Below are 22,653 nucleotides of genomic sequence, written 5' to 3'. Positions count from 1 at the left end.
GTAGCCACTCTTCAAGCAGCTCACTTGGGTCCATTAAGAAAACTGATCCCATTGTGATACCCAAGGGGTAAACGTCTATGTATTAATTATACGTCCATCGTTTCCAGGCTAAACCAACCAGATTCTCTTATGAAAGAGTAGATTCGTCTAAGACTCAATCCTGATAGCTCATCTAAGCATGATAGGAATGGTAATCCGAGGATCCGTTCCCTCAGGTTTATCAGAGCCGGGCATTGGCAGAATAGGTGGGACACCGTCTCCTCCTCTTCTTCATTGTGACAGCTCCTACAGTAGTCATTGTACCGTAGGCCCAATCTCCTAGCATGTGTCCCAATTATACAGTGTCCTGTAATGAATAAAACAATTAGCCTTATTTGCTCACGACGAAATTCTATAATGTTCGATACATAACATAACAAATGACTGGCGCCATTTCCCGCATCCAAAATATCAAAATTTTCATGACTCTTACGCATAAATCATACTGAATTTGACCAATGTCATGGATTATGTTGGCTTTGGTTTGTGGCTAATTCTCATAGACCTGCGACTTAAGAAAACCCTCCGAAAAAAGTCTCAAATCGCACGATCTCGTTGGCTAGTTCACATCATCTACACGTGAGATAACCATGCCCTCAAATTGCACATGCAGAATGTCCAATTTGGCATGAGCTGTGTAGAACCTAGCGCCGTCTTATTGAAACCACATGTCGTTTGCATCCATTTCATCCAATTCGCCGTTGACGGTGATGTCCTGGCCAACGTCGTTCTTCAAGAAATATGAACCTATTACTTTTTTGGGTTGCATTGGACGCTCTTGGATCTCATGTGGATTGGTATCGGCCTAAATTTGTCAATTTTGTTTGTTGACGTACCCATTTAGCCAGAAACGGACCTCACCTTAAAGTGTGTCAAGTGCATGGAACGTTGCCCGAACAGTGCTCCCATTTTGATAGAATAATTTTATCATTTGCACGTTTTGTTGAACACTATAGTCTGTGGTGATTTGACAAAACAAACTGAGTAAATGGCAGGCAATTTGGCAGATGTAATACCAACAATATGGCTGCTATGAACTGTCGAAGTTCGGAAGTCCCTATTGGAAGATCCATTAGAATATTCAAAATGTCAAAGGCTCTCCGGTGAAATTATAAATCTAAGAAGAGTTCCTCTCTCAGAAGAGTATCTCAGAAATGTTAATTACATATCAAGTTTAACAAATGATAAACACACAAATTTTGGAAGGACACTACAAATATTAACCTAACAAAGTCACCAGGTTCTGATTTAATAACACAATCCATGATTTGAAACATACCTAATTTGATCTTAAAACTCGGCGTTTTTTCCAAATGATTGGACAATTTCCCAGATAATAATAATACCAATCCAGGAAAGGCTATGACACTTCCAAACTCCTATAGACCAGTTAGCATATGAAAGTGTTTTTCAAAACTATTACCCCAGTTCCACAATTTAGTTTCCGTTAGCAAGTTAACCATTTAACTTGGAGAGATACAAAAATATTTTAATCTGACTATCTTTTTAAATGTCGCACAGTTTGGCATAAAGGTCCGATACATAAGATTGAATGATTGCTGCCTCCTAGTACCAACTTATAAATAGAGTGTTAGATATCGAACTGCTTATGTATGTTTGTTTTTGACACAGTTGTGCTGTCTTTGGAAGTTCTTCCCGGGGAAAACATTTCCGGGTTACACTGCAGCCGCTGATTTGTCAACATTTGGTTGAGTGAGACTCGTCAATTTAGGTCAAAGTATGGTGGTTATCTGAAAAGAGACTTTAGAATCAACGCTAATGTTCCACAGGGAAATGTTCTTGGACCTCTGATATTCCAATCTGCGATAGTTTGATCTTTTCACATGACACTGCCATTCTTAGTTCAAGTATGACATCGTAAGATCTAGATAATTATTTCAGACGTGTGGAGACTTGGAGGAATACGAGTAAATGGAGATAACTTGTCATACTTAACAATGTGATCATTAAACAGTCTGATCATGTTATGTACCTTGAAATTTACTTGGTTAGATATCTTACCTTGTGTCTCCACATAGAAGCCAATCAATTCCTTGTTATATGCACTGGCTCAATCAATGACCAATTGAAATTAAGCCGTAACTGCAAATAAGAATATATATGTTGCTTTCACTCCTCGAGGGAGCATAGGACCATAACAAGCTGGTTCCAATAATCTCGATCTTCTGCACGATGCTTGACTTCGTTCCACTTCATCCGCAATCTCGAAAGCTCTGTTATTAGTTGTCGCTTCCAGGTATGAGCTGGTCTTCCAACTCGTCTGCTTCCCTGAGGGTTCCATCCAGTCTATGCATTTCTTGGCAATGTCTTCGCAAATAAGAATGAAGGAAAGCAATTCATCATATCTGATCAATTTGAATTCTCAAACAAACCATTCCATTGTACTTATGATGGAATCCAAACATCTGACGTCCAACTCCGACATATCGCTCAAGACGCTCAGGGAAATCTCGCCCAGAATTTCACATTAAAGGCTCCATATGACACTAAATGCTTCTAGTCTTCATTGGTTAATCTGCGACCAATCCAAAAGAAAGCTGTTCTCCAAATATAACCAAATCGAGTCCTCAACAAAATCATTTCGTTACATTTAGTCATTCTGACGTCCGTCTCCTTCATATCTTTCAGGGCGGGAAGGTAAAAATTCGCCTTGAATTTCCAATCTCCGGTCAACCAAGCCCTGGTGGTAGCAGAGGAAGTACATTACCTTCCCCTCGTCTCCTTCATTATGACAACTCCTACAGAAGTCATAATATGGGAGTTTCATTCTCTTAGCGTTCACACCGAACAGGCAGTGAGCTGTGATCAATGCCACCAAATTCTGTAGTTGATCACGCGGAATGTGTAGCAGAGCTGTGGCAATATAACCCCTGTTGTCATGCAGGTGAACTCAAACGATCATCTAGCTTGCGCGCAATCATGAACCCATCGTTTACACATTGAGAACTGTACGCCAACCAATCGGTCAACCTAATCATCGACCAATTGACCAATTCCCAGAAAAGTACTTTAGATAGTGTGGTTCATAGACTCTCCCCTGAACCCATCAGTTGCTCGATTAGAGCTGTACGCAACCAGTCGGTCCACCTCATCTTCCCAGAGCGAGGAACGCTTTTTGATCAAGGAATCTGCAATGCAATTCCCACAGACATTTCGGTGTCCCGGTACCCACTTTAGATGGTGATGTGCGAATATCAGCTTTATCGTGGTACCTATGAACTTTTCAAAGAATCAATGGTGGTTGAAATTACCGAGAATTGATCACCAAACAAGAGAGTCTTACATTAGTATGGGCTTAATAACTCAATCATTTAGTATTACTGGATTTAATGTCCCGGGATCTCCTTATAACCTTTCTACACGATTAAATGGGCAACGTCCTTGGACACTATTGCCTGTGTATTGTGATTCCAAGATATCTTCGATTCTGGAATATATTGAGATCTTGTATTTCCTTGAGAATAGCACAAAATTCGTTTTCGCGGGATTCACAGTAAATCTACTTCTAATTCTCCAAACAGAGAGAGTCCAGAGTGCCGATTCCTAACCTTGCTAGATGGAGACCAGATATTTGGCAGACTCTGTCACGGAGAAATCATCTACCTAAGCAACTGTCTTATAACCCATAGAGTCAATGAATAAATTCAATGTGGAGATAGAGTCCAGATATTTAGCTGACTCAGTCACAGATAAATCATCTACATAAGCAACTGTCTTAACACAAAGGGAACATTGCTTGGACCCACGAGAGCTGCTATTCTTCTTCCTTCAATTCGTGGCTGCCTGGAAACCTTACTGTCTTATAACCCAGAGAGTCAATGAATAAATAAAAAATTCAAATGAATAAACAAACGTTTAAAAGCTTCTTAAATTAATTAATGTTTTTAGCCACTAATGTCCTTATTTTAATGTTCTTAATATAAACTTCAGTTACTTTCAAACTTGTCACACTAAATGCATTTTTTACCTAATAAAACCCTCCTCACCATAAACATTATTAGTACTACAGCCTAAAACTAGGCAATTCTTTTATTTGCAGCAACAATCCTATTGCTCTTTTCCACAACATAAGATGCACATGCACTTAAAATTGAGAGAGTGTGAGAGGGAAAAAAAATTCAATTTACCTCTTTTTTGTAGCTGCTGTATCGATGAAGATGGTGATGGTATACAATGAACAAAGGCCAATGATGAAATTGCTATCCATAGCCAAAGGCAAAATATCCGGGAGTATGATGTTGAGTATAATGATGATGATGACGATGATGCTGCTACAGATGGTGAAAATGCTGCTGATGCCGATGATAATGATGACAAGGGCCAACGAATTGCTCGTTTTTGTTTTCTTTTAATGGCATTTTTACAACAAATTGTTGTATTTTTACTACTAACAATGTTGTTGCTGTTGTTGCTATTTTCGTTGTCAATAATGTTAGTGTTGCTGCTTTTGCATTTAAGTGTTGTTAGTTTACATTGATGTTGTTGATGTTTACTCTGAGCATTTGCTGCTGCTGCTTTTGCTGCTATTGAATTCTTTTTATGCTTAATACACTTGCTACTTGCAATTGTGGCAACTTTTTTTAAACTTTTTGTGGCTGTTGCTAGTTTTTTACTATTATTATTATTATGTTGTTGTTGATGTTTTGCTGTTGCTGCTGTCTTGTTTGTATTAAATGGTATTTGTTGTTGGCATAATGGCCATAAATTTGTTGATGATATTGCTGCTCTTGTTGTTGATGTTGTTGATAATGAAGATTTTGTGGAGTTTGCAGTGGGCATTATTGTAGTGGTACCAGGTAAAGGCAACATTGTTGCTTCTATAAACTATAAATTTTTAAGGGATTTCTTTTTTATATTTTTTATATAAATTAGCTTTCACAATATTTTTCACTTTGTATAGATTTTTTATTATTTTTTTTTTTTCGAAAATTTGCCTGTAAGATTTAAGAAGAACAATTTTAACACAAAATTTCATTGAAATTAAGTTCTTTGGTAAACAGCCTTAAAGTATGCAGCAAATTTTAAAGTTTTAAACCCGGATTTAACTTTAGTCTTAAATATATACCTTAAAATTAGTTTTGTTAAAAATCTAAACATTTTTCGAAATTGTCTCACATTTTTCTGTGTAACTTTTTTTTTCTTTTCTCGATCTGGCTGATTTTCAATAACCAACTACTTAGGAAATTGACAAATATTTTGGAAGAATCTCATAAATTTCGCTTTTGAATTTTAGACATGAGCGTGATTTACACATACACAGATAGAAAAATATAGCTGAATATTTAAAATTTCTTAAAATTTTTTTTTTATTAAATAGTCACGCCAATATTCTTGCTTGAGCACATTGCAAGTACAATCTAGCTAAAGCTAAATAAATCTAAAGATAAAATAAACAATTTTTTGCCAAGATCTCGCACAATTTGCTTTGTTACTTTCTAAATATTTAAAAAATTTGGCTGATTTTCAATATCATTCTACATAAGACTGTAATAAATATTTTGCATGAATTTCATGAATCTCGGTCTTGTATTTTGTTCGAAAGCTTGATTTACACACACACAGAAAAGGAATAACTTAAAATTTCATAAGAATTTTAAATATAAATATAGTATCATCACTTAACTGTCAATAAAATCTACAGTTACTCAACGATCTTAATAGAATATGTTTCATTCTATTACCAATATATCTGGCTTTAGAACCTTAGAATAGAATCGCATTTGTAGTGATTTTAGATTTTTTATAAATTTTTAAAAATCAAAAAAATTTCATTAAAAAAAAAATTTTTTTTCGCCTTAACTTTTTGAATATTTCCCTAACTATAGAGCAGATAAATACCCTAAAGAAATATTTCTTTTTATTCTAAAAAAGTTAGGCTTTCTAAATAATTTATGAAATTATACTCATTTCAAACAAAATTTATAAAATAATTGGCACTAAAGTTGAAAAAAGTTTTGAAAAAAAAATTATTTGGATAAAATTCAATTAGCTTATCTACATTAATGCATCGATTTGAATAAAATATTCTACGTTTTATTAGTAATATATCTAGATTTACTATCTACTAATATCAGCCCATTTTTAATGATTTTCGATTTTTTACGAATTTTTATATAGAAAAAAAATTAAAAAAATTTTGCTTGAAAAAAACAGTTTTCACTAAATACTTCTTAAGTTCTCGAACAATTTGCTTTTTTAATATTTAACCAATTTTGGTGATTTTTAATACAAACATGTTCGAAAGCTTGATTTACGCACACAGACACAAAAGGAATAACATAAAATTTCATAAGAATTTTAAATATATATAGTAATATAGTAACATCACTTAATTGGCAATAAAATCTACAGTTACTCAACGATTTTAATAGAATATATTTCATTCTATTACTATTATATCTGGCTTTAGAAACTTAGAATAGAATCGCATTTGTAGTGATATTCGATTTTTTATGAATTTTTAAAAATCAAAAAAAATTCCTGAAAAAAAATTTTTTATCCTCTTAACTTTTTGAATTTTTCCCTAACTATAGAGCTGATAAATACCCTAGAGAAATATTTCTTTTTATTCTAAAAAAGTTAGGCTTTCTAAATAATTTATGAAGTTATACTCATTTCAAACAAAATTTATAAAATAATTGGCACTAAAGTTGAAAAAAGTTTTGAAAAAAAAAAATTATTTTTTATAAATTCAATTAATTTATCTACATTAATGCATCGATTTGAATAAAATATTCTACGTTTTATAAGTAATATATCTAGATTTACTATCTATAGATATAAGCCCATTTTTGACTATTTTCGATTTTTTACGAATTTTTATATAGAAAAAAAAATTAAAAAAATTTTGCTTGAAAAAAACAGTTTTCACCAAAACATTTTAAATATTTATTAAACTTTTGCAGATATAGCTAAATGATATATAGCTTATTGGATTGGTAACAAATCAAACTTTCAAAATATATATTAAAATTATATATCTTTTGAACAACATTTTTAAATAATTTGATAACAAAGTTGAAAAAATTAAAAAAAAAAAGAATTTTCCTCAAATTTAATAGTTTTTATTTAGATTAATGCATCGATTTGAATAAAATATTTTAAGTTTTATTAGTAATATATCTAGATTTACTATCTACCAATATAAGCCCATTTTTGACTATTTTCGATTTTTTACGAATTTTTATATATAAAAAAAATTAAAAAAAAATTTGCTTGAAAAAAACAGTTTTCACCAAAACATTTTAAATATTTATTAAACTTTTGCAGATATAGCTAAATGATATATAGCTTATTGGATTGGTAACAAATCAAACTTTCAAAATATATATTAAAATTATATATCTTTTGAACAACATTTTTAAATAATTTGCTAACAAAGTTGAAAAAATTAAAAAAAAAAAAGAATTTTCCTCAAATTTAATAGTTTTTATTTACAATAATGCATCGATTTGAATAAAATATTTTACGTTTTATTTGTAATATATCTAGATTTACGTTCTAATAATATAAGCAAATTTTTTAATGTTTTCGATTTTTTACGAATTTTTAAATATAAAAAAAAATCAAAAAAAATTTCTTGAAAAAAACAGTTTTCACCAAATATTTATTAAACTTTTGCAGATATATCTAAATGATGTATAGCTTATTTGATTGGTAACAAATCGGGCTTTCAAAATATATATTAAAATTATATATCTTTTGAACAACATTTTTAAATAATTTGCTAACAAAGTTGAAAAATTTGGGAGAAATTAAAAAAAAAAATTTTGTTCACATAAAAATTCCTAAAATTTTATCAAGTTTAACAAATGAATATATTTTATTTGATTCATAATAAATCGGGCTTTCAATTCAAATTATATATCTTTCGAACAACAGTTTTAAATTATTTGCTGAGAAAGTTGAAAATTAAAAAAAAAAAAAATTCACATAAAAATTCCTCAGATGTTATCAATTTAAACCAATGAATATATTTTTTAAAAGCTTAAAAGATTCTCTTTCTATAGGATTTAAAAAAATTCAAAACGTTTTACTTATACCGGAATATAATATAGTAGCTACACTAAATTACAAATAAAATCAATATTTATTTATGGATTTGAATAAATTATTATACGTTTTATTTATAATATATCTAGCTTCATGTCCTGAAAATAGAATCGAATTTCTGTTTGTTTTGGATTTTTTATGAATTTTTAAAAATAAAAAAAAAAAATAATTTTGCTTGTAAAAAAAAATGTTCCCTAAAACTTTCTGAATATCTTCGAAACTATTTAACCCATAGCTAGATGAAATATCGCTTATTTGATTCGTAATAAATCAGGCTTTCCAAAAAGGTATTCAAATGATACCCATTACAAACAAAATTTTTAAATTATTTGCCTCCAAAGTTAAAAATTAAAAAAAAAATTAATATTTAAAATTCTTCATTTTTATTTTTTAACTATAAATGTATATATACTATTATTAGCTTAAAACATTACTTTTTAAACATTTAAAATTGTTTTAGAAATTTCACCTTTTTAGTAACCAAATTCATAAAACAAAAATATTCCTTTGAACTCATGATCTGATCATTATTTTCATCCTAAAATTATGCTTCAAATCATATATTACAGTGGGGAGCTCAAATGAGTACATGTTTCTATTTTGTGCACTTCTTATGGAATAAAAATAAAACTAATAAAGCAAATCCAAAAATTTTTTCAGTCATTTATTTTATGTTTAATATGTAACAAAATGAATTACAATTAAAAACAAAAAACATCCAGTTCTAAATAAAAAACAGACAAAACTAAAATAACTCGCATGTACTCAATTTTGCACCCCACAATAACTTTAGGGTAGAATTGCATTTTTTAAAAAAATTTTCAAATTCTTTATTACGTAAATAAAATTTTACACGCATTGGCATATTTTCTATAAATTTTTCATTAACTTTTTTGGAATACTCGCTCTCTCGTGCTCAATCCGCTGTTAACGCTCGTACAAATTGGTAGGAGTTCTTCGGTATTGTTTCAACCGCCAATTCACGATTCACTAAAAATTCTCAATAGGATTGAACTCAGGACATTAAGCTGATAACTGCATTAATAAGAAATTTTTCTAGGAACACCATTCTTTACGATTTTTGACGTGTGTATTGGGTCACCATCCTATTGAAAAATTACTTCTTCTGCAGGATAAGCGTTATAACCTACAAAGTCAAAAGATGAATGTGAAAAATACAAAGAGGATTACGTTTTGAGGTGGGTATATCGAACTGGACACTATTTCGGTAGAAATTTTGCTCACTAAACCATTTTTCAAAGTTTTTGATGGGTGCTTTAATTTGCCGTGCTGCTGTAAAATAACTTCTTCGACATGATTGGCGCTTTTATCTACAAAATCGGAATGGCAAGTCTATAAATTCGGTATGATTAGTCTTCAATATACGCAGATAGTATTCTTAACTCATTATTTCGCCGATTTTTTCAAAATTGGTGACACAGTAAGGAAACAGTAAAACACGGTAATGATATGGGGTTGCTTTATATAGTGCCACCTTGGACCAATGCAAAGAATCAATGAAATAATGGGAAAAGAAAACCATCTGACTATTTTGCAGACTCACCATACCGATTTTGTAGTCTCATCATCACCTTTTTTGTATATAAAAGAGGAAATCCTGCAGAAGAAGTAATTTTTCAATAGGATGGTGACCCAATACACACGTCAAAAATCGTAAAGAATGGTGTTCCTAGAAAAATTTCTTATTAATGCAGTTATCAGCTTAATGTCCTGAGTTCAATCCTATTGAGAATTTTTAGTGAATCGTGAATTGGCGGTTGAAACAATACCGATTAACTCCTACCAATTTGTACGAGCTTTAAGAGCGGATTGAGCACGAGAGAGCGAGTATTCCAAAAAAAGTTAATGAAAAATTTATAGAAAATATGCCAATGCGTGTAAAATTTTATTTACGTAATAAAGGATTTTGAAAATTTTTTTAAAAAATGCAATTCTACCCTAAAGTTATTGTGGGGTGCAAAATTGAGTACATGCGAGTTATTTTAGTTTTGTCTGTTTTTTATTTAGAACTGGATGTTTTTTGTTTTTAATTGTAATTCATTTTGTTACATATTAAACATAAAATAAATGACTGAAAAAATTTTTGGATTTGCTTTATTAGTTTTATTTTTATTCCATAAGAAGTGCACAAAATAGAAACATGTACTCATTTGAGCTCCCCACTGTATATGTACTTTAAAACCTCTCCAAACAATTCTTCACAATTTAATATTATTCTCAAAATTATCTCACTAATTAGTAGGATTTTGTTTTAATATTTCTCAAAACTGTCATGCAACTACCTTTAATTTTGCGGCTAGTTTTAAGGAAATTTATAAAGATTAACCACAAAAAAACACTACATTTTATTTAGCCTCAAAACATACTTTGAAATTTGAACAAACTTTGATGACATCCTGAAAGTATGCTGTTGTATTTAATGTCATACTTTGTAATTTGGCTTCTTTTGGTTGTTTGAAGGGTTGTGTGTGATCAAAAGTCATATTGCCTAAAAGTAGGCTTTATAGAATTTAGATTTTATAGACAAAGAAACAGAATAGACAGAATTTAAATTATTTTATATAAATAATTCTATAAAAAGAACTTTGCTCTAGTGCCCTATAACCAGCCAACATAGAATATCTGTGAACTTTGAAAAAAATTTAAATATTTTGCCTTGATATTTTTTTAATGTTTTTTTTTTCAAAACTTTGTTAGGAGAATTATTAAAATTGTATTTTTAAATAAAAGCAGAAACCTTGCTAAATCATTGTGTGAATTTTTTTTTTCAATTCATACAAGCAGCCTATCACCAGCATTAGTAGAAAATTCTTAATATGAAAAAAAAGGAAAATATTTTAGATTTTCCCTTGTCATTTAAATTAGTTTTAACTTTGTTAACAACATTAATAAATGTTTACTTTAACTGAATAAAGATACCTTGATAAATAGTTTATAAATAGTTTTTGAAATTTTGACAATCACCCTACAACCTGCAGTAATAAGCTATTTAAAAAAAATTTAAAATATTTTTAATTTTGCTTCTAAATTTTTTAATTTCCTACGAAAACTTTGTTAGAAAAAGTATTACAATTTTAGCTTTATTTGAAAGTAAACATTTTATTTAATCATTTAAATATAACTTTGTTAAAATTTCCCTCCAGCACTCTACCTCCAGCATTCAAGGAACATCAGCAATATTATTTTAAAGACTGCCTTTATAATTTCTTCTTCTTCTTTTCAAAATTTTGTTCGAAAACTATTAAAATTTTATTTTGAAATTAAAGCCAAGATCTTGCTATATCATTTCTAGGGAACTTTGTTAATATTATGACCATCTCCCTACAACCTGCACTTATAAAACATCAATTATTTAAAAAAAAATATTTCGGATTTTGCTTCTAATTTTTTAATTTCCTAGGAAAACTTTTTTAGAAAAAGTATTACAATTTTAGCTTTATTTGAAAGCAAATACCTTAGTTAATCATTTAAATATAACTTTGTTAAAATTTTGCCCAGCCCTCTACCGCCAGCATTCAAGGAACATCAGCAGTATTATTTTAAATATTTCCTTTATAATTTTTTGGTTTCTTTTCAAAATTTTATTTAAAAACTATTAAAATTTTAACTTTAAATTAAAGCCAAGGTCATGCTATATCATTTTTAAGGAACTTTGTTAATATTATGACCTTCTCCCTACAACCTGCATTAATAAAACATCAATTATTTAAAAAAAATTGAAAATATTTTGAATTTTGCTTCTAAATTTTTTAATTTCCTTGGACTTTGTTCGAAAAAATATTAAAATTTTAGCTTTATTTGAAAGCAAATACCCTGATTAATCATTTAAATATAACTTTGTTAAAATTTTCCCCAGCACTCTACCACCAGCATTCAAGGAACATCAGCAATATTATTATAAATATTTCCTTTATAATTTTTTGGTTTCTTTTCAAAATTTTGTTTAAAAACTATTAAAATTTTATTTTGAAATTAAAGTTCAGGTCCTGCAAAATCATTTCTATGGAACTTTGTTAATATTTGGACCATCTCCCTACAACCTGCATTAATAAAATATCCGCTATTTTTTCAAAAACAAATTGTAAATATTTTGGATTTTGCTTCTAATTTTTTTTAATTTCCTTGGAAGACTTTGTTAGAAAAAGTATTACAATTTTAACTTCAATTGAAAGTAAAAATATTTTTTAATCATTTAAATATAACTCTGCTGAAATTTCCCTCCAGCACCCTACCGCCAGAACTCTACCACCAGCATTCAAGGAACATCAGCAATATTATTATAAATATTTCCTTTATAATTATATAGCTTCTTTTCAAATTTTTGTTTAAAAACTATTAAAATTTTAACTTTAAATTAAAGCCAAGGTCTTGCTATATCATTTGTAAGGAACTTTGTTAATATTTGGACCATGTCCCTACAACCTGCACTAATAAAACATCAATTATTTAAAAAAAAAATATTTCGGATTTTGCTTCTAATTTTTTAATTTCCTAGGAAAACTTTTTTAGAAAAAGTATTACAATTTTAGCTTTATTTGAAAGCAAACACCTTAGTTAATCATTTAAATATAACTTTGTTAAAATTTTCCCCAGCACTTTACCGCCAGCGTTCAAGGAACATCAGAAATATTATTTTAAATATTTCCTTTATAATTTTTTTGTTTCTTTCCAAAATGTTGTTTAAAAATTATTAAAATTTTAACTTTAAATTAAAGCTAAGGTCTTGCTATATCATTTCTAGGGAACTTTTTTAATATTATGACCATGTCCCTACAACCTGCATTAATAAAACATAAATTATTTTAAAAAAATGAAATGAAATATTTTGAATTTGGCTTCTAAATTTTTTAATTTCCTTGGAAGACTTTGTTCGAAAAAGTATTGCAATTTTAGCTTTATTTGAAAGTAAACATTTTGTTTAATCATTTAAATATAACTTTGTATAAATTGTCCCCATCACCCTACCGCCAGCATACAAGGAATATCAGCAATATTATTTTAAATATTGCCTTTATAATTTTATAGCTTCTTTTAAAATTTTTGTTCAAAAACTATTAAAATTTTATTTTGAAATTAAAGTCCAAATCTTTCAAAATCATTTCTATGGAACTTTTTTAATATTTGGACCAGCACCCTACAGCCAGTAATCATAGAAAGTTCTCTATATAAAAAATATTCATTTTGATTTCGTCTTTATATTTTTGTATAATTTTTTAAATAATTGTTTAAGAAATGAATAAATGTTAACTGCAACTGAAAGTAGATTTCTTAGCGAAAGGATTGTGTATAATTTTATTTAATTAACACAAGTACGCTACAGTTAGCAGTCATTGAAAATCACACATTTTTAAAAAAAAATAAAAATTTAATTTTTTTAATAAAACTTATAGATTAATAACAATTGCTTTAATTTGCCAATAATTTACCAATAATCTCTATTTAATATGTTATCAGAAGTAGTTTTGTGAAAAGTGTTGCAATTTCAAAATTGGCAAAATCGTATTCCTTGACATTTTTAAATTTGTTTAAAAACTTTGTTAGAAAAATAACTAAATTTGTACTATAATGGAAATTAGAGACCTTGAGAATTTTTCTGTGTTTAGTTTTGTTAGTACATTGAACCAGAATTCATTGAAAATCGTAAATTTACGCCTTAACATTCTTTGATTTTTTATCATTTGTTAAAAAAAATTATAAATTTTTGAATTCCAAGATATTTGTTATAATGTTTCAGCAATATTTTTTAAATATCTTATTATTGCTCTAGAGTTTTCGAAAAAAATTATTTGAAATTTGTTTAATTTCCTGCTATAACATTTTAAAAGACACAAGATACATTTTTTAATTCTTTGCTATATAATTTGTCTGGGATTTTCTGTTCCTTATGGCTAATTACATAAAACTAATCCCAGACCTATTCATTAAATATCTTGCAATTCATTTCGAGACCTTAGAAATCTTTATTCTTTACCTAAAATCTTCAAAAAAGTTGCTTTATTCAAACATGTTTCAAATTTTCAAAATTTCTTTTAGAAAAATTCTGTTTACTTTAAGGCTGTTTAATTTTATTTTCAATCACTCTTTTTAACGCACTTTACTTAATTTTTGCCAAACTTTTGTGTGAATTATTATTTTTTTCAATATTTTTTATCGATTTTTTTTAAATTTCTTAAATATTTCTAATTTTTCAATATTTTTTTTACAAAAAATCACTTGAATTTCTTTAATATTTATTTTCTTTTGCTTTTAATTAAAACGACGACACACTTTTCGTTTATTTCAGCACAACGATTACGTTACATTTGATTTATTTATTTCAAATACCGTTACGTTACGTGTTTATCTAACGAAAGTTCCAACATAACTGATTAAAACAACATAAAGTATTCAACAAGGAGGATTAGCACGTCTAACCGTTATTCTTTTATTTGTTGTTGTTGTTGTTGTTGTTGCTGTTGTTTATTTCGCAAAATTCTTCTTCTTTTACTGAAAACGAACAGCCAAAAACATGAACAAGAATGTACACGAAAGTAACAAATCATAAAAACAACAACCAAAGAAAAGCTCTCTAGTTTAAAGTGATGACTGCGTGAGTGAGTGAAAAAGTATCAATAAACCGACAAAAATACACGCACACACAACCGCCTATTTAGCATTCTTAAGATACCGTTAGTTAGTCTGCTTTTTATTTTCTATTTCTTTCAATTATTAAAACCGTAATCCTTTGGAATTTGTTAGATACACATGTAATGAGAGCACCAACAAATAAAACCATACCGTACGCGAGTTAACAGTCAACTAAATTTGATGCTGGAAAATCAGCCCGTATTTATAAATGATAAACATTTTTACATTAACGGTTCATACACATGTAACGGTAAAGCTTTTCCAGAGGCTACTCTCTCTCTCTGGTTTTCTTTTTATAATTCTCTGTTTACATTTGGTTTTTGCTCTTGTGCTTTGTGTTAAAAAGTTTGTTTACATTTTTGTTGTGACTAAAAAGGATTAACAGCTGTTTGGGCACAGTACTAAAAGAGGGGAAAGCATTTGAAACGGTTAAGGTTTAATGGTGTGAGGAAAATAGGGGTGGTTAGGTGGAATTGTTGGCAAAAGTTTATGAGTAATGGTGAGTTATTTTACAGCAAATATACACGTATACAATATAGGAAAGTGTATTTTTGAGACAAATTTCAAAGTGTCTGTTTGAGACAAATTTCTATAGAAAATTGTCTTTTTAAGACACATTTCTATAGAAAATTGTCTTTTTAAGACACATTTCTATAGAAAATTGTCTTTTTAAGACACATTTCTATAGAAAATTGTCTTTTTAAGACACATTTCTATAGAAAATTGTCTTTTTAAGACACATTTCTATAGAAAATTGTCTTTTTAAGACACATTTCTATAGAAAATTGTCTTATTGAGACAAATTTCTATAGAAAATTGTGTTTCTGAGACAAATTTCTATAGAAAATTGTCTTTTTGAGACAAATTTCTATAGAAAATTGTCTTTTTGAGACAAATTTCTATAGAAAATTGTCTTTTTGAGACAAATTTCTATAGAAAATTGTCTTTTTGAGACAAATTTCTATAGAAAATTGTCTTTTTGAGACAAATTTCTATAGAAAAATGTCTTTTTGAGACAAATTTCTATAGAAAATTGTCTTTTTGACAATTTTTTGTCTCAAAAAGAATTTTCTATAGAAATTTGTCTCAAAAAGACAATTTTCTATAGAAATTTGTCTCAAAAAGACAATTTTCTATAGAAATTTGTCTCAAAAAGACAATTTTCTATAGAAATTTGTCTCAAAAAGACAATTTTCTATAGAAATTTGTCTCAAAAAGACAATTTTCTATAGAAATTTGTCTCAAAAAGACAATTTCCTATAGAAATTTGTCTCAAAAAGACAATTTTCTATAGAAATTTGTCTCAAAAAGACAATTTTCTATAGAAATTTGTCTCAAAAAGACAATTTTCTATAGAAATTTCTTAAATATTCAAATATACCATTCAACAGTTTATCTAATTCTCCATCCCTGTCGAAAATGTTAGAAAATATTAATGTTATCTATCTTCATGTTAAACAAAAGCTCATAATGTTGACAAAAGTTCCATTCACATAATTAAAGCTTTTGCAGTGTTAAATCACAGAGTGGCCATTATGCACAAATTAAAAGATATTTTTTAATTATAAACAAATTGAGGAGCCTCAGAGCAAAAGATACTTTTTCGAATTTTTTTTACAAATTGTTTTTTTGGTATTTTTATAATATTTGGGTTGAAATTCTCTAGAAAAAATCAATTTCCAAAAATTTTAAATTTTTCAAAAAAGTACCTTTTGTTCTGCGGCTCCTCAAATAAGAGTTTTATATTCCGCTATGCTGAATCGTTAATACCTTTTACCAAAGTTAACTTTTTGTATGACTACAGGAACCAATGTTTAAAATTGTTTTTATATTTTCGAAAAAATATATGTTTTTTCCGTTTTTCCCCCTTTTTTGGTACTTTATTTTGTACCCAATGAAATGATAAAAAATTTGTTTAAATAAATTTCAGTATCGTTGCGGAAGATCATAATAAAATATTCATATGTCTGTGTTAATTTATAGAATAAGATTATTTAATGGAAAAAGTACCAAAAGTAAATAAAGTAAATAAAGTTTTTACCACTTAATTGTTTGAATTTCCAAAAAGTACCAAACTTATATTCATATGTTATTTTTTAATAAGTAATGAATACAATTTTAAATCTATTTCTATGTTTTTTTGGTTTAAAGGATACAGGGGATAGCCAAACAAAAGGACCAAAATATAGTTTTTCCTCATTTACTCCCCTAAAAGTTACCAATTTGGAAAAAGTACCAAACACCAGTCTTCTATTTTTTTATATAGATAAATTTGCATTTTAAACTTTTGTTGTATCTATATTAGTTTAAAGTATATAAGGTTACCGAATTTACCCGTTTTTACCCCCTAAACCTAAATTTCATGTCTCTAACTTTTGGCACTTGATCTGGGCAATGTTGAATAAGTCAGTCCTCCAGTAACGTTAGTTTTTTTATGTATAAGAGCTGAAGTTTCCAAAGAATGAATTCTTTATTCAAGAATACTTTGCCAACACTATTTTATAATCTTCAAAATAAAGGAAACTTCCCAACAGTTTTTCTGTTGATAAGAAATTGCAAAAAAGTAAAATGTAAATATGCATTATCAATAAAATATGTAATAATATGCCCTAACAAATCGATGACATTTTATAGCGAAATGTGTCATTCGGATAAATTTGCATTTTAAAAAACATGCATTACAATATTAATCCACACCCTAGTGATTTCATAGTACAATGCTACGTGCATTTGTATGATCTCTGAATGCAAATTAGCATGAAGAAATTGGCAAATAAATGTGCAAATGATGGCTACATTGCAATTTCTTATCAACAAAAAATAAGAGACTGAGCTATAGCCCAGACTATAGACTGAGCTATAGCCCATACTATAGACTGAGCTATAGTCCAGACTATAGACTGTGCTATAGTCCAGACTATAGACTGAGCTATAGTCCAGACTATAGACTGAGCTATAGTCCAGACTATAGACTGAGCTATAGTCCAGACTATAGACTCAGCTATAGTCCAGACTATAGACTGAGCTATAGTCCAGACTATAGACTGAGCTATAGTCCAGACTATAGACTGAGCTATAGTCCTGACTATAGACTGAGCTATAGTCCTGACTATAGACTGAGCTATAGTCCTGACTATAGACTGAGCTATAGTCCTGACTATAGACTGAGCCAAGGCGTATTTAACAAGGTGACAGCTGTGGCGAATTGAAATAAATACAGGCGAATTCACTTATTTTTTATATATGGAGTTTGACATAATGGCGTTCCGGCGAATATTTTTTATATATGCAGTTTGACATTATCGCGTGTTAGTTCTGTAATCAGCTGTTCTCGTGAGGTCACCTAATTAGATTCGCCTTGGACTGAGCTATAGTCCTGACTATAGACTGAGCTATAGTCCTGACTATAGACTGAGCTATAGTCCTGACTATAGACTGAGCTATAGTCCTGACTATAGACTGAGCTGTAGTCCAGACTATAGACTGAGCTGTAGTCCAGACTATAGACTGAGCTATAGTCCAGACTATAGACTGAGCTATAGTCCTGACTATAGACTGAGCTATAGTCCTGACTATAGACTGAGCTATAGTCCAGACTATAGACTGAGCTATAGTCCAGACTATAGACTGAGCTATAGTCCTGACTATAGACTGAGCTATAGTCCTGACTATAGACTGAGCTATAGTCCTGACTATGGACTGAGCTATAGTCCAGACTATAGACTGAGCTATAGTCCAGACTATAGACTGAGCTATAGTCCAGACTATAGACTGAGCTATAGTCCTGACTATAGACTGAGCTATAGTCCTGACTATAGACTGAGCTATAGTCCTGACTATAGACTGAGCTATAGTCCTGACTATAGACTGAGCTATAGTCCTGACTATAGACTGAGCTATAGTCCTGACTATAGACTGAGCTATAGTCCTGACTATGGACTGAGCTATAGTCCAGACTATAGACTGAGCTATAGTCCAGACTATAGACTGAGCTATAGTCCTGACTATAGACTGAGCTATAGTCCTGACTATAGACTGAGCCAAGGCGTATTTAACAAGGTGACAGCTGTGGCGAATTGAAATAAATACAGGCGAATTCACTTATTTTTTATATATGGAGTTTGACATAATGGCGTTCCGGCGAATATTTTTTATATATGCAGTTTGACATTATCGCGTGTTAGTTCTGTAATCAGCTGTTCTCGTGAGGTCACCTTATTAGATTCGCCTTGGACTGAGCTATAGTCCTGACTATAGACTGAGCTATAGTCCTGACTATAGACTGAGCTTAGTCCTGACTATAGACTGAGCTATAGTCCAGACTATAGACTGAGCTATAGTCCAGACTATAGACTGAGCTATAGTCCAGACTATAGACTGAGCTATAGTCCTGACTATAGACTGAGCTATAGTCCTGACTATAGACTGAGCTATAGTCCTGACTATAGACTGAGCTATAGTCCTGACTATAGACTGAGCTATAGTCCTGACTATAGACTGAGCTGTAGTCCAGACTATAGACTGAGCTATAGTCCAGACTATAGACTGAGCTATAGTCCAGACTATAGACTGAGCTATAGTCCTGACTATAGACTGAGCTATAGTCCTGACTATAGACTGAGCTATAGTCCAGACTATAGACTGAGCTATAGTCCAGATTATTTTGAAAATTATAAAATAGTGTTGCCCAAGTATTGGAAACCCGCCATTTGAAGCGGAATTTTGATTTTGAATTAAGAATTAATTCTTTAGAATCTTCATCTCTTATACATACATAAAAAATCAGTTTAAGAATTCGTAACTCGTTTTAATCAATCATCTATATATTGGTTGTATGACTTAAAATTGCGGTATTTTCAGCTTTTATTTTAAAAGATTTGTAACAGTTGTTTGCTATGAACTTTTGCCATCTTTCTGGCAACATCTGGATTCCGAGCCCAAAATAACTGCTTATCTGTGTTTATGTACATATTTCTCACAATGCTTCCAGTCGTTCTCTCAGTGAGTTCTCTCCATCCACTCTTATATGTTTGGAATGAGGTCCATCTCCGCTTTACTTCGTGTGACCATATTTCCTGTCATTATACCCTTCCGTCCGTCCGTCTGTTGAAATCAATTTTCTGAAGACCCCAGATATCTTTGGGATCCAAATCTTCAATAATTCTGTCAGACATGAATTTTTCATTTCCGACCTTATAAAGTATATATATTCTGGATCCTTATAGATAGCGGAGTCGATTAAGCCATGTCCGTCTGTCTGTTGAAATAAATTTTCTGAAGGCCCCAGATATCTTCGGGATCCAAATCTTCAATAATTCTGTCAGGCATGCTTTCGAGAAGTTTGCTATTTAAAATCAGCAAAATCGATCCATAAATAACGGAGAAAAATCTGTAACTTCTAATAGCCCGATTTTAATAAAATGTTTTGAGTCATGGAAATATAACCATATACGGACACCACTACGTGATAAAAGACCAAAAAAAAATACCCGTGTCTCCCAGTTTTGCCCAAATCGAGGTTGTCCTGGTTTTTTTTCGTTATGTCTCAGCCATTCGTGGACCAATTTTCTCTAATTGAATTTCCGGAAGAATTCCGGAGATATTGATGTATGAATCGTGTATGTAAGTTATTTGGAGGATTCGGAAAGTTGATTTCAACAGACAGATATGGCTTAATGGACTCCGCTATCTATAAGGATCCAGAATATACATATATACTTTATAGTATATATACTTTATATTATATTGTTGAAATTACAAACGGAATAACAAACTTAAGGTGAAGGGTATAAAAATTTGGTTAAAAATATTTTGAGGTTGCGGCAACTTGCTTGTTAAACTTTGCTTGTTTCAAACAAACAAACAAACAAACCATCAAACATTCACACATTGGTTATCTTTATTCAGAGAAATACAAATAACTCCATCCAGTAAGATTTTGTTTATGATTAATTATTGAGGCTAAAAATAAACCTTCATATATAAGCAGGCAAGTAGTTATTTGAATCAGTTCGTTTGCGAATTTACGCGGCCATAGAACAATCAGTACGAAACGAATTATGTCTGCCTCAAGCACAAGCCAAAGTAGCGTTGATAGCTGCTTTAATACATTCATATTTAATTGGGTTAAAAACTACGATGAACAAGTTAATATATTAGAGAAGGCAATGGCAAGTCTTCACAATAAAGTGAAAATATATAATCATTTGTCTGAGCAGGAATTAGTAAAAGTTGTGGATAGCTGTAAGTACAGATTAAATAAAAACAAAATATTATCTAGGACTAATATTTCAAATTATTTACAAAGGACAACTTAATGGTACTTTTTCTAATATTACTTTTTCAATTTCCAGTAACTTACACCAGTTTCGGAACCTACAACTATATTGCTATCATCATTTTGGACAATAGATGTGAATATGAACAATTTATTCAAACATCCGATAAAAAAAATGTGCTTTTATATTCCGAAATTATTACCAAAATTGAAACAAATCCCTCATTACATAATATGCGTCGTTTATTTGTTATACAAAAGCTGTTGGATGTTAGAGATATGGAGGATAAAGAATTGAATAAAATCTCCGAAATGATAAATAAACGTAAAATGGAAATGGAAACTCAAACCCAAACACCAAAATCAAAAACTCTGAATTTCGGTTTGTCTATAACAATTAGAGCCAATGAAATGAATGAAAATTTTAAGGAGAGTCCATTTTTGCAAGTATTTTCTCAAAAATTTCAAGAACAAGCTGAAACAGTGGAAATAACTAAGATTGCCAATGAAATTAGAAAGGAAATTAAAGAAAAAATTGGATACAAGTAGGTTTTTTTTAATAAATCTCCTTAATTTGATTTAATAAAATGATTTTTGTATTTTTTCAGCATCGATATTGTGACGGGAAGTAATGAATTCAGTAATAGTGAACTAATATTTGGTGAATGCATAAGTTCTGAAGCGTTAAGAGACTTTTTTTAAAGCAAAAATTAATGAATTTCTAAATTAGTACTAAAGTTAATTTTATATCACAATACTGAGTGTTAATACATTTTAAAATTAAAATAAAAAAACAGTTTTAAAAAAAATTTTTTTTTTTTGTGAAAAAACAAATTGAGTTTTTTAATGAAATTTGAACGCCAAGGAGATTAAAACGACCAATGAATAGACCTAGAAATAAAATTTTAATAAAAAAAGAGCCAACATATGGCTGGTACTTTTTTAAAATTCGATAAGAGGCCAAAACGGATAAAAATAGTACCAGTAGAACCCTCTATTAACCTATCTATATCTACTAAATTAATAAACATAGAAATAAAATTTTTAATTCATATGATCCAGAAAAATTATGAGTGGAAATCATTTTGGTACTTTTTTGAAATTCGAATTTTCAAGGGGGAAAAATTGTATCTTTTTCTGGTACTTTTTTTTTGTATTAAAATTTTTTATTTCAATAAAAGGACCAAGAAATATTATTTTCTAATTGCTGTTTTTACTAAAAATTAATATGAAAATTTTCGAAAATTATTTCTATACGCAGGAAAAAAGAGGGGTAAAATCGGACTTTTGATATTTAAAAAATATTTAAAATTTACAATAGATTGCGTATCTTTTGAATGCGGGTTTTGTTTTTAATAACTAAGATGTCATTTTGAAGGCTACATATCTGTCATTTTTATACCCTTCACCTTCGTGAGAAGGATAATTTATTGATAATTTATTTTTTAACAAAAAAAAAAAAATTGAGTTTTTTAATGAAATTTTCGTTGGATTTAACATAAAAATTGAATTTTAAGGCAACATAAGTTTTTGAAATTTTAAAAATATTGCCAAATTCAGGACTTAGTTATGACTTTGCTCTCTTAACGAATCCTAATGCCGCCATTTCTAATTGT

At 29.7% G+C, this 22,653-nt stretch overlaps 3 protein-coding genes across 3 annotated transcripts in view; 2 read left to right on the top strand and 1 right to left on the bottom strand.

Moving 5' to 3' along the window:
• Positions 1-4,923, bottom strand: part of LOC135960448 (uncharacterized) — a 249,771-nt gene extending 244,848 nt beyond the window's left edge. Inside the window, exon 1 of the mRNA XM_065511741.1 lies at positions 4,188-4,923. Coding sequence (XP_065367813.1) covers positions 4,188-4,869 — 682 coding nt within the window. The 5' untranslated portion in view covers positions 4,870-4,923. The remainder of the gene's footprint in view (positions 1-4,187) is intronic.
• LOC135960450 (3'-5' exonuclease Snipper-like) overlaps positions 1-22,653 on the top strand; it is a 106,850-nt gene that overhangs the window by 16,703 nt on the left and 67,494 nt on the right. The gene's annotated exons all lie outside the window — the stretch shown is intronic.
• Positions 20,816-21,846, top strand: LOC135961112 (uncharacterized). Its single transcript, XM_065512607.1, has 3 exons — positions 20,816-21,003; positions 21,114-21,582; positions 21,646-21,846. Exons 1-3 carry the CDS (start codon positions 20,820-20,822, stop codon positions 21,737-21,739), a joined length of 747 nt encoding a protein of 248 aa, XP_065368679.1. The 5' UTR covers positions 20,816-20,819; the 3' UTR covers positions 21,740-21,846.

The sequence above is a fragment of the Calliphora vicina genome, chromosome 5 (assembly GCF_958450345.1).
Source record: "Calliphora vicina chromosome 5, idCalVici1.1, whole genome shotgun sequence".
NCBI lineage: Eukaryota > Metazoa > Arthropoda > Insecta > Diptera > Calliphoridae > Calliphora > Calliphora vicina.
The sequence above is the reverse complement of the archived record's forward strand: the minus strand, read 5'-3'. Positions and strand labels throughout refer to the sequence as shown.